The sequence below is a fragment of the Amphiura filiformis genome, chromosome 15 (genome assembly GCF_039555335.1).
Source record: "Amphiura filiformis chromosome 15, Afil_fr2py, whole genome shotgun sequence".
Taxonomy (NCBI): domain Eukaryota; kingdom Metazoa; phylum Echinodermata; class Ophiuroidea; order Amphilepidida; family Amphiuridae; genus Amphiura; species Amphiura filiformis.
The window spans coordinates 21,445,176-21,458,674 of NC_092642.1; the positions used below are offsets into that span (position 1 = coordinate 21,445,176).

The 13,499-nt window shown below is 35.6% G+C and overlaps 1 protein-coding gene across 1 annotated transcript in view; it reads right to left on the reverse strand.

Moving 5' to 3' along the window:
* Positions 1 to 3,190: 3,190 nt before the first annotated feature.
* Positions 3,191 to 13,499, reverse strand: part of LOC140171382 (F-box and leucine-rich repeat protein 13-like) — a 44,530-nt gene continuing 34,221 nt past the window's right edge. The window contains 7 exon segments of the mRNA XM_072194627.1: positions 3,191 to 4,241; positions 5,682 to 5,845; positions 7,728 to 7,912; positions 7,915 to 7,942; positions 8,763 to 8,889; positions 9,812 to 9,931; positions 12,591 to 12,753. Of these exon segments, the coding sequence (XP_072050728.1) occupies positions 3,833 to 4,241; positions 5,682 to 5,845; positions 7,728 to 7,912; positions 7,915 to 7,942; positions 8,763 to 8,889; positions 9,812 to 9,931; positions 12,591 to 12,753 (1,196 nt within the window). The 3' untranslated portion in view covers positions 3,191 to 3,832.

Genomic DNA, 13,499 nt, shown 5'->3' on the forward strand with positions numbered 1-13,499 from the left:
TACACATAAAATAGAACACAAGAATACAATAAGGAACAAAATGATATTATTTTATTTATTTGAGCATTTATTGTTGTATCATAGACTATAGAATACATAATAGAATCATGATATAAAATATATAAATGATGGTCATACAACAGAAAATAAACAACTTAAAGGAGCACTGTAACCCTGTTTAGCACACTCATTTCAATACTTATCTTTACAATATCAATATTGCAAGTGCCAAGTAAACTTAAAGGAACACTATAACCCTGTTTTATACCCTCATTTCAATACTTTCAATATCAATATAGGATGTGCCAAGTAGACTTAAAGTAACATAACCATGTTTTGTACCCTCATTTCAATACTTTCAATATATCAATATTGCATGGGCCAAGTAGAATTAAAGGAGCACTGTAACCCTGTTTTGTACACTCATTTCAATACATTAAACAGATTTGTTATTATAAATTTATCATGTGTGCTCAATCCTGGTGCTTGTGTGGTCAACTGTATCAAATATATTGACAGAATATATAAAACAAGACCATGCTTCGCATCTGTTACACAAACTTCATTACCTGTACCAGAATTTTCTTAATTTCTGCTATATGTCTACAAGTTTCTTGCCAGGATTGGTCCAATATATATTTAACATCTTGCCTGGAGTTGTACAGTCTTGCTTGTGACGGATTAAGATCTGCCTCAGACACTACACGCTTCATTGTGCCTAGAATTCATAGCCAGACACTTAAAGCCATATTGTAACATTTGCTGAGGATGCCCTCAATGTTTCTTTAAATTCTTTTATGACGTACTTTACTTTAATTTTAATTTAAAACTTCTGCACACTAAGTTTTGATAAAAGCAACGGCAGAACACATTCCTTCAAAAATCATGATACACTTATGATAGCATTCATAAAGTACATCGTTTCTTTGGTATAAAATATCTGTGCATAGTTTTTAACTCAGCTGTCAAGTAGAAAAAAAATCATTTCTTAACTTTCATAACTACATATACACTGTATATTGATTGATTTGTTTTGTTTTTAAAATGGAAAACAGGCTATAAAATGAATTAATCTAATGATTTGACAGAATTTATACATATTCAGAATTATGTACATGAACTTGTTAACATTTCAATAGATTGATTATATACATTTATACACTAATGTATGAACATCAATTTGGGGGGGGGGGGACTTCTAAATACTGGGTACACCCTAACCCAGAGTGGGAGCAAGGCACTGATTGACATGAGGTGTCTCACAAATGTTCTGAAAATTCACCCCTAAACAAGTATGACAGGTGCACTCTCCTACCCTAAACAGGTATTAGTATTATTTTACCCCCTGAGCAAGTAAATAATTCATATTCCCCACCCTATATCCCTTCAATTACAACTGGGAACACTTTATTACACTTTCACATATTTCATGTACCATTTTTCTCAAAGGACCTTAAACACCAAGTCTTTTAATAGGGTATCTAAATCAAGGAAAGAGTTAAAACTTTCCTTGTTTTAGATACCCTATTCACAAATTGTATGTTAAGTGCCTGATCATGAAAAAAAGAATCTTTGGACAGTATGATATCTACTGAAATTAATCCAGAGGTGGATCCAGGATTAGAAAGTGTCAAATTACCCAGGGGACTGGTTCCTCTTCTTTTCCCCCTGGATCCATCATGGTAACCCTACCCCTAACCTTAACAGTAACATAGGGTGCCCTAAGAATTCTGCCAGTACTATAAATTGCACTTTTAAGATTAAAACAAATTATAGTGTGAAATAAAAAAACTAGTTAACACAGCAATGAGCTGGGATCACACCACCTGTGTGGATTTCCCAAAATATTTTACAAAAATAGTGCAATGCGTGGATTGGGCTATTCCATTTAAAATCCATACTCCTCCTGTGGAAGATTTTGGAAATATCTTCCACAGGGGGAGTATGAATTTCAAATGGAATGAACACATTTGAATTTCATACACCCTCTAAGAAAGATTCAACCTGAATCTTCAACAGAGGGTGGATGAGTTTCAAATGGAGTTGCCTGAAGTGTTCATTTCATGTAAAATTCAAACTCCCCCATTGGAAGATATTTCCAAAATCTTCCACAGGAGGAGAATGGATTTTAAATAGAATAGCCCATATTTGCATAGTTTCAATGTTGATTGACAGAGGATCCATTCTCACAGAACATTCATGTACATCTGAGATAAACCATCATGAGTTACTTGAGCTTACATGGATTGTATACCAACTTATTTATGAAACTACCCTGTGCTTCTCTGAAATTATTGCAAAGGACACTCACTACATATACATTTCTTAGCAGAGGCGCAGACTAGTTCTTGTAAAATCTCTTTCCGAACCGTTTTGATAACATTTTTTCCTTAGAAAACCACTGAGCACCATTTTGATGTAATATCATATGTTATACACAACGAGTTCAAAGTTCCCCCCTAAGACTTTTTTAAATTGTTGAAAAGTTGTTGACGAAATAAAAATTTGAACAAATTTCAATCAAGGTGACTAAAATGACAACAAGGATGTAACATTGTCTTTAATTTGAGATATCAGTGATGGCAAAGGGTGCAGAAGTGACCAAGTAATGAAAATGTAACTGATAGAAGGTACAAATCAAAAGCAACACTATTGGTTTAATGTATGAGTTCATGAGTTTTCACTTTAAAATGTCACACACTGTTGCATACTGTAACAATGGCTCATTATGATAAGAAAAGATACCGTTTGGAAGTTGCACTTGGGTCCATGGTACTCTCACAAAGTATGCAGAATGTAATCTAAAGTTTGGAATATGCACTCTTTGTGAGAGTTGAATGGACAAAAATGGATCTTTCCTTGCATAATGAGCTATTATGAACAAACGCAACAATATGAGACATTGTAAATGGCACCAGGTTAGTAAAACCTATAGGCTACCAATAACTTTTATTGTAAATTTTCACTTTCATCAACAACTTTTCGATTTATATCAAAAGTCTTAGGTGGAACTTAGAACTTGTGAACACTGTGTGACATTGTAAATTGGAGGTGTGTAAAAGAAAAGAGGCTACCAATAACTTTTGAATGTTCACTTTCGTCAACAACTTTTTGATTTATATCAAAAAGTCTTAGGTGGAATCTTGAACTTGTGAACAATGTGTGACATTGTAAATTGGAGGTGTTTTATCGATTTTTACTTTCGTCAACAACTTTCTGATTGATACCAAAAATTCTTAGGTGGAACTTGTGAACCCTTTCTATCTTCATATAATGTCTTTCCATACACCTACAGGGGAATAAATAATAACAGTAAAGGTACTTAATATGTGACATGATCTGCTCCATGGGGGCCAAAGGCAGCAAATTTGAAACTTGAGATAAAGGTAGATATATGGAGTAAAAAACAATAAAATACATAAGAAAATAGGCATCAAAAAACTTCATAACTTTAGATCCAAGTATGCTAGACCTTTGGTGTCTTCAGTAAATGATAGCCTATTGTATGCATAATGTAATAATTACAGTAAGTCAATTTTCAAAACTGCCTCCTTTGGCCCCCATGGACCAGATCGTGTCACATCACTTCCGTGGTCCAGGTACGTTCTGGTGATCAGCGATCACATAGAAGCGGAGAGGTATCATCCCCTTCTACATGCTGATGACCAATGGGTGAACTAACTGTCTTGTTGTCAAGACCATTGATCAGCCAATAGGTGTGATTGTTTTTCACTTGTGTGTTTATGCTTGTGTATGCTCGGTGCACAGCACAGACCACGGAAGTAATAAAAATTTAGTTGCTGAAATACATTTAAATTAAATAAAATGCATGTTATGAATCAACACTGCTGACTATGCTCTGTTGACTAGGAACCTCATCAATACTATTTACATTCACTGCTGCCTGATCACCAGCAAAATTCTCATCGGATGAGAAACGTACAACTGTTACATCCTTTTGTTCATTCTCCATCTTTCCTTTCTCCTTTTCTCCTTCCTTCATATCTTTCTCTCCTTTTTCACCTTCCCCATCTACCTCCTCTTCCTTTGTTTCTTCGGTACTCTTCTCCAGTGCTTCCTTCTCTCTTTGAGCAGCCAATTTCTCTTCCAGTAGTTTCTTCTTCTTCTCTGCTTCTTCAAGTATTCTGAGGTAGTCAAAACCAGGACCAAAGTTGAGAGGGATGGGGTCATCACTCCACTTGACGGTTTGGATTCTGTTGGAGAGTTTGACCATTAAGGACCTAATAAAATAACAAATTGATGTAAAAAAACAAATAATTATGACCAAGCAAATTAAGAAAACAATGAGAAATGGTTCAGATAACCAGGTGCTAGATTGTTTTAGGATCATTCAGTTCGAGTACCACATTCAACCAACTTAGCACCCATCCCTTATTAGCACCTGGATATTTCTACCTCAAAGTTAAAGTGCCTTTCAGTACACTGAAGCAAGAACTTGGGTCAAAAATCAAAATGAAAATCCACTTTAAACTGCAATGACTCTGGTTTTTATGCTATGGGTTAATTTTTGTAATTAATGGTAACCTCCCCATGTGACTTTCACATAGCTATAATAAGCACCATCAAATGGCATACCTAGAAGCACTCTAAGTGTTATGTAACTAGAAAAAAGTTAATGATGAGACTGGAGAAAAAAAAAGTTTAATTCCGTATGTGGCCTGAAAACCTAAATGTGAGATTTTATTCTTTTACTTTTAGAGTCAGAATGTATGGTAAACATGCTGTAAGTTACTTATTATTTATTGTCAAATCAGTGCAGAGTATGTTACATGCTAAAATTGATAGTATACGAAAATTATAGATTAAAGTAATTTCATATTGCTTGTAAACAAAATGTATGAGAAAAAATATTTAAAATAATGTGTCATAATTTGTTTGCTTCAAAAATAGGAACAGTTCCTATTAAATAGGAGTAGTTGGCAGGTATGCATGATGATATCACCTTGGTTGAATAAACTTAGTCCCCATTCCCCATTTTATACCCATTATTTTAATCACTTTTGATAATCAACCCAAAAATGACCATGAATTGAAGATTCCATATATTTATAATACTGTGTGAATAATAAGTGGATTAACCCACTGCAGATACAGTTTGGCTTATAACATCCAAACAAAGCATCTTTTAGCCCAAATATTGCACAGGATCAATAAAGAAAATATGGTCTTTTCATTTCCAATTTGATGGGGAAAAAGTCCTCCTTTCAGTTTTTTTATGATTTTCTACCGTTCTGAACAGGTTTGCTATATTGTCACATGACCAAGGGGAATGAGTCGGATTTAATATCATTTTTGAGATATTGGCATAAACAGTGTTCAAATTCTTTAGTTTCACATTGTTTTCAGCCATTGATACATTGCTCATAACTCGGTAACCAGATGTCCGATTTTGAATGGGTTGCATCAAAATGTAGCATTTTGTAAACTGCCAAGAAATTATGTAAAAAAACTTCTAATTGAAAATTGCTGACATGCGACTCATTCCCCTTGATCATGTCACATTATATGTATCATTATGGTCTCAAACAGCTGTACATTAAACCTTTGGGTCAAAATATCTTTGCAGTCTTTTAAATTGGTGATTTTGAAGGCAACTGCAAGAGCGCAAAAGTAAAGACCAGAAAATAACTGAAAAACTAACCAAATGTTATCTCACTTACTTGGAAACATTTCTGCAGTACAGCATGATGAGAGTTCTTAGTCGCTTACATCCTTTGCGTACAAACTTCATGGATTTATCTGTGACTTTGAGTAATCCTGAGATGTCGAGACTCAACAAGTAGTGACAAACCCCACACAGGTACTGTACACTCAGATCTGTCAACTGAAAGGGTCAATATAATATACAGAAAGTGATATTATAGAGGTTGTGCATATGACGTATCATATCGTAAATGTGGCGGACTACTAAAATGCATTCAACAAAAGCATGATTGCAATCTAGCGTGACAGTTTGTCTCACACACATAACAAATGTACTATGATCAAATAGGCTCCTGACAACATTTGATTGAATGGACTGCACTGCGCCATGATTACGGTGGAGGACACCAGTTCAAATCCTTTGTTTGGAGCCAATCAATAATTTCATGCATAACCTCTATAAGCAATTGTGCTATTCAGTTGACATCCATACACCCCTATGGAAGACATTACCTTATTGGGTGACTCCCATTTCAAATCTACACCCCCTGTCTAGGAGGACTGGATCATGTCTTCCATATGGAGTGTATGGATTTCAACTGGAATAGACTGAGCTTACATGAATACTTGGCCTATTTTAACACATTAAAGTACCAGATACATACATATATTATCAAGGCATTTGCATTTTCCTTAATAATTGCAACCCATGTGTATTAAGAAAATCTGCTCAAAAGAATAAAAAAATAAGAATGTAAATAGACCAAATGTGAACCATACAGGCTGTATCAAAATGATTGGTGCCAATCAGTTTTTTTGGTTTATTAGTTTGATAAGACCCAACTTTGAAATCTGGAGGTATCAGGTGTGATTCCTCTACGGTTAGTGACTTTCATTAACTGGTATCATTACTGTATGTTAACTAGGAATCGGGTTCCGTTTAAACCCGATACGCACTTACCACTATCATTTGTGAAATGGGAAGAGTTCAATACTGTTGCCCAGTATTGGCAGATCGTATGAGCAGCCAAATAGAATAGCGTAAATATGCGTTGGACACTTACAGTATGAACATTTTGTAAAAGGTATCATGCCTTGTTTCTAGTTTAGTGAATGTACTTATAATTTCTTGATGCAAGTGCTGAATGTAGCAAACAGTGTTCAAGGAGCATTCAGTGATCCATAATCTCATCCACCACTTTTCTCAAAAGAAGTTGAGATTTTTATACCACCAGAAACTTCTGGCTGCATAATGTTTGTGTGCAAAATATTTCTTGCAGATTCATTCACTTGGTAAAAATTGCCAAATTTGTATTTACGTTCTGTTAAGGGGTACTACACCCCTGGCCAATTTTGTGCCTATTTTTGCATTTTTCTCACAAATTATAGCGCATTGATGACAAGTAAGATATGTATATAGAGGGGCAAAGACTACAACTACTGCACTGGAAATTCAGCAACTCAAGGCAAGTAGTTATTGATTTATTGTTCAAATATTGGTTTTCCCTCATTTTTGACTGTAATTCCACAACTGTTGTCTGTGCTGAAATAAAATTTCCAGTGCAGTAGTTGTAGTCCTTGCCCCTATAATATACATATCTTACTTGTCATCAATGCTCTATAATTTTTGAGAAAAATGCAAAAATAAACACAAAATGAAGGGTGTAGTACCCTTAACAGAACAAAATTACACACAGTGGCATATGGAACAGTGACATAATCATGCATAACTAGGGAATTTTGCGGATATCAACTCAAACATACCGTAAAAACAGGATGTTGGAATCACAAAATACTCCTTTAATCTACACACCTGCATTTGAAATAGCGTTAGGATTAGATTCCATTATAAGTCCATCAACTGTTTCCTTAATTCAGAAGCTGCTTATTATTTGGCTTTTCCAGATGAAATCCATCCACCCCCTGTAGATTTCAAATGGAGTCACCCATTCAGGTAACCCCATTTGAAATTCACACTCCCTGTATGAAAGATTAGGGTCATGTCTTCTACAGGGGGTGTATGAATTTCAATTAGAATAGTCCATTCTATCAAGTGATCTTACCAGTTTACATCCAGCTAAGTTGACAATAGTAAGTCTCCTACAACAGAATGCCAGACTCTTGATGGCCCCATCTGTCAGGTTGGTACAATGAGAGATATCCAATCTCTCTAAATCCTTACACTGTGATACAAACTTCTGTACTCCTAAGTCTGTGATTTGGAAACACTCCGAGATGGTCACATCACGTGGGAACTGTTTCCTAATGCACCAAGGCCCTATGGATTGTAATATTTCATTATATTCAATCAAGATGGTGTACATATACTTTTTTACATAATTTGAACATTTTTGAACCTTAAAGTTTTTACTATGCAAGTGCTAACTGATTCTACACCTCCAACTGCTGGTCATTATTTATAACGCATTTTTATGCTGTTTATATTCTAGTAGCACTATGTGTCCACAGTAACACAGATTTTCTCATGTGTGTATCATTTGCTATTGTTTACAAACACACCCACACAAATGATTTTATACACAACTTTATACTTTGGACCTCTTTGTGTGGTATCTCTCATTGCAAATGGATTTCCCCTATTTTATTTGTTTCCCTGTGCTATTCCAGTTGCAATCCTTACACCCCCTATATGGATAAATGACTTAAATCTCCACACAGGGAGTGTGAATTTCAAATGAGGCTACCTGAATGGGTAACTCTATTTGAAATCTACAGCCCTTGTGTGAAAGATTAGGTTCATGGCTTCCATATGGAGTGTATGGATTACAAATGTAATAGCCCGATAGCAATTCTTATCATATTATCAGAATTCATTCCGCCATTACTAAGGGCTATCCGCACCATACTGGTGTTGTAACTGCCCCATTGGGTGGAAAAATGCTGCTTCAAGATCAATCTTATATTGTATTGCTTTGTAAACTTTCAGCATCCTTTTGTCACATGGGTGATGGAACACAGTTTAAAATTCCCGCAAAGCCTGCATCATTTCACATTTCAGGTGGGATGGCCCACTTCAATGGCTGTCATTGAGTAGTAGGAATGTGTGGAATCGGATTGTCTGTGCATATAATACTTACTGTATCTGTGATACTACATCCAGATATATCGAGGCATGTGAGAACATTCATGTTGCCTAACATCTCTGCTCCACCATCAGTAATATGCTCCAAGAAACAAAAACTGCCATATACCAAACTATAGCACCTGTAAACAATACAATCAATATGGTAAACATCATTAATAATAGTTAATAATAGTCTCTACCACCTGATATGACACAGGAGATTGTATTATTTTAAGTTGAAGAACAAGGCAGCACCAACAGATCACCCATAAAATCATGTTTGCATGTAATTCATGTCCACTATCCTTTACGGCTATTTTTATGAAGTTCAACCACCTAATTCTGTGCATGAAATGGAAGAATCCATTGAGACCTTCACACACGGATGCAAAATATTGCACCATGCCAACAGGCGAGATCACTTCCTGCATACCATGTTAAGCACAATGCAAATGACACACACATTTCAATACACACCCACAATCAAAGAAATATATAGTCGGCACACTTTGACAATATGTTGGAACTCTTCACTGCTGCTCTGAGAGTTCAGTGAAATTAGTAAACTATGTTTGATGAGTAGTACAAACCTTCCCCTTTCCCCATCCATCTCCCATTCCCCCTCAACTAATGTTGGGGGGACTGGAGAGTCCAATGTCAAAATTGCTTTCATCAACATTGAATTGGGGGAGAGGGGCAGCGATTTACAGTTATTATGCCAGAGTGTGCCAACATTAATTTCTTTGATTGCAGATATGTTACATTATCTAATAATACAGGAAAGAACAAATGAAATTAAAGCAAAAACAACAACTGTTCAATAATTCTACACAATAGAGTTCATTATATCGAACACCATGGTCGCACATTTTTAACCTATTGTAATTGAGGGGCTCCAGAAAGTTAACTTATAGTTTGCATCTTGAACTTGTCATCTGCGTTAAACAATTAATGTTAAATACCCACATATAGAGTTGGTTTAGCTTGAAGGCAAAGCCAATGACGTCATCCCATGGGGATGTTGGCTACTGCATGGTGTCACCATTGAGTCAATCAACTTACTTCTGTACTATCTTGATGATGGAGACATCTGTGACACGGACACAGTTGGTGAGATTCATCTCCCGTATCTTGGGTCCTGAAGGGCCTTCTACGAGTTGTCGCACACCAGTATCACTGATTCTAAAGAGGGAAAAAAAGCACAAAAAGGTCACATTCTATTGTTTTGATTATTTGTATCAATAGATGGGTAGCTATGAGATAAATATAGGACTTTTGATGACATTTTTTGTTACAAGTAATCAACCATGTGGAATCACACTAGCCCTACGTCATCATGAGGTACGCATTAGTGTGTAGTTTCTGTATATCCATGGCATCCTGTCTACATATTTTATGTCAACAACTCCTCAGTAATGTTCAGTTAAGAGTGCACCCCTTAAAGCCATAATGTATGATTTCCATCAAATTTTAATTTTGCTATTCTTTACTCAAAATGCTGGAATAATATTAGTAATAGCTGTCATGAAAAGTTTCTGATTCCATTTAGGTGTTAAATTGGGACATGTGTAAACATTTCAAAAATGCCAAAAATTCAGATTTGAAAAAAGTAACGAATTTCATATTATAAGATTGTACATTATGACTTTAAAACATAACTGAAAACATAACTGAAACTCAACAACTGATCTACAGCTACTTATAAGTAGCACACTAATCATAATGATTTCATTCATCATTTATCACATATCATATCATACTAATACTTGGATAATTGAATAAGGCCAAACCCAAACAGATTTTTTCTTAAATATATTTAATATTAACATTTTTATTTATTTATTTAATGACATCTTTAACGAGGGTAAACCCTGATCAGTGCAAGCACTGCTTTCCACAGGGGCCCTCGATACAATAAAACATAAACAAATGATTTACAAGGAAATAAATGTAAATTACACTTAGAAAGTCATTGCACCAATAATACAAGATATAAAACAAAATAAATATTATAAAATTACAAACTACATAATATATACAGAGTAATACCATAAAAGATTAAAACACATGAGACTATAAACAGGATAGACTAGTAAGGTTTGTAAAATGTGCTCCTTGAGCGACTTTTTAAAAGTTAATAATATTGCTTATTTGTTTTAAATTGTCAGGGAGGTTATTCCATGCTGTTGTTCCAGAGTACCTGAAGGAACGTGTACCAGTTTCAGTATGAACAGAAGAATGAAAAACATTTTTATTTGCAACAAATCTAGTGTTGTATGAGTGAATGTTTATTTGTGAGTGAATGTTGTCCCTCAGGTACTCAGGAGCCACATTATTAATACATTTATACATAAGAATAATTCTAAAATAATCAGCCCGCTGATTTACCTTCATCCAATTTAGTTGTTTGTACAAATCCTTCACATGTAAATCCCTAACTTTACACCCAAGAGTCAGTCTGGCTGCTCTGTTCTGTAAGACTTGAATCTGATTAATATATTTACTTGCGGCAGTTGACCAAATTGTACAACAGTAGTCGATGTGAGGCAAGATGATAGCATTACATAAAATATTACGAGTGTATTGATCAATATACCAACTTAACCTTTTTAAAACACCAAGTTTTTGTGATATTTTGCCAGCCATTTTTTCAATATGCTTATTCCATTTAAGTTGCGGGTCAAACCACATACCAAGATATTTAAACTCATTCACATTCTCAAGAGTTTCATTATTGATTTTTATTTCTAAGTCACCCATTTTTCTAGTTCTTTGGTGTGTTCCAAAAGTCATAACCTTTGTTTTAGAGGCATTAAGTGTTAATTTGTTGGTGTTCATCCATTTAGAAATATGGTCTAGATCTTGGTTTAAACCATGCTCAATTTCAGACTTATTGTTTGAACTAAACAAAACTGCAGTGTCGTCAGCATATAAGACAACCTTACTTTTATTGATTGCGTTGGGAAGATGGTTTATGAATAAAATAAAAAGAAGGGCCCCAATATTGAGCCTTGAGGCACACCGACTGTTACTGGTTGCGGATCAGATTGCACACCATCAATTAGAGTTGTTTGCTCACGACCTTTCAAATAATTTGAAAACCATCCCAACTCAGTGTCTTTGATTCCATACCAGGACAGTTTGCGAAGGAGAACAGTATGAGACACCGTATCGAATGCTTTTTTAAATCTAAAAATACAGCCCCAGTAATTTCACCTTTATCCATGTTGTTAAAAATATAGTCAGTAACATCAGTTATTGCAGTAAGTGTAGAATGTTTGGGTCTGAAGCCAGATTGCGCAGTTGTTAAGAGCCCATTATGTTGAAGATAATTGTACACTTGGGTGTGGACAGCACGCTCAAGAATCTTAGAGATGACAGGAAGGACCGAAATAGGTCTGTAATTGCTGCAATCTGACTTCTTCCCTGCTTTAAATATGGGTGAAACAATGAAAGTTCACCTGTATTGGTAATCCATCTATGTAAAATTAAACTCATGATCTTAAAAAAAGTGATCATTTATTAACATCCAAATTGCAGTTGTTTCTCCTATATGTACATCATATCACATTGAATTGTACAAACTACTAATCTTGGGATCAAGATGACCATTTACAACAGAGCCAAGTAGCCATCTTTTAGCTAGGACAGTGGACGCTACAAGTTACTCAAAGGTTTATGACCCAATCAATGCATCACAAATCAAGGTCAGGTCAAGTCATTTGCTATTGAAGGCTGTGTAACTTTTTAGAGGTTACTGTACAGTGTACATGTATTTACAAATGCATGTCAATTGTGAACAAAAGTTTGATTGACATAATCTTGTGCAACATGTACTTACCTGATACAATCAGCTATATTGAGTATATTGATGTTTTTGCATGGAGCCAATGATTTGAGACTAGCATCAGTGATACGAGGGCAATTGGCCAGATACACATGCCTAAGGTCAGGGCAGCACCGACCTATGGTTTTGAAGGATGCATCTGTGATTTTGTTGTTGGCTGTAAAAGAAAGAAAGCAAATGTATATTTTTGAGAAGCTGGTTGCAATGATCATTTCCAGATGTAGTCTAATTAGAGTTCTGCACCTAGATAGCGATATGCCACAGATTTATATTCTTCTTCTTCCTATATACGTGCATACCTCAAATTGAGTATTGTCGCACGCGCATAATTTTTTACCTATGCACGATCCTGGTACCTAGGATTGATTGCAGATATCAGAACCGGGGATGGTCCCCCTTCTCTTTTCGAATAGCTCTGACACTTAACGTGCACAGGGTTTGACTCTTCCTGTACACGGGACCAACGGCTTTACGTGACTTCCGAATCGCGGACGAAGCACATACACTACCTATATCTGCACGTGATAAGCAGTGTATGGGGGCGAGAAGAAATTCTTCAATTAAATTCTGAAATTAATAACTGAACTGAATTGAAAGATTTCTGACCATACAGGAACTTTTTGGGAGGGAAGAGAATTTTCACCTAAGGCAAGCCCAAGGCTCGAACCCTCGTCGATCGTATCTCCCGGCCGGCAGCGCAACGCCTTAACCACTCGACCATCTCGCCCTCTTATTAATGGGCTATATAAATGTTATGTCTTGGGCTATAGTGATCAGCCTTTTTCTGCAAAGTGTGGTGAGACCTGTAGGCTAGGTTAGGTAGAATCATAAAATTTTGAAGTTTAAAATATCTCCATTCAATGCAATAAAATGAAAGATGACAATTTTCCATAAAAAGATGGT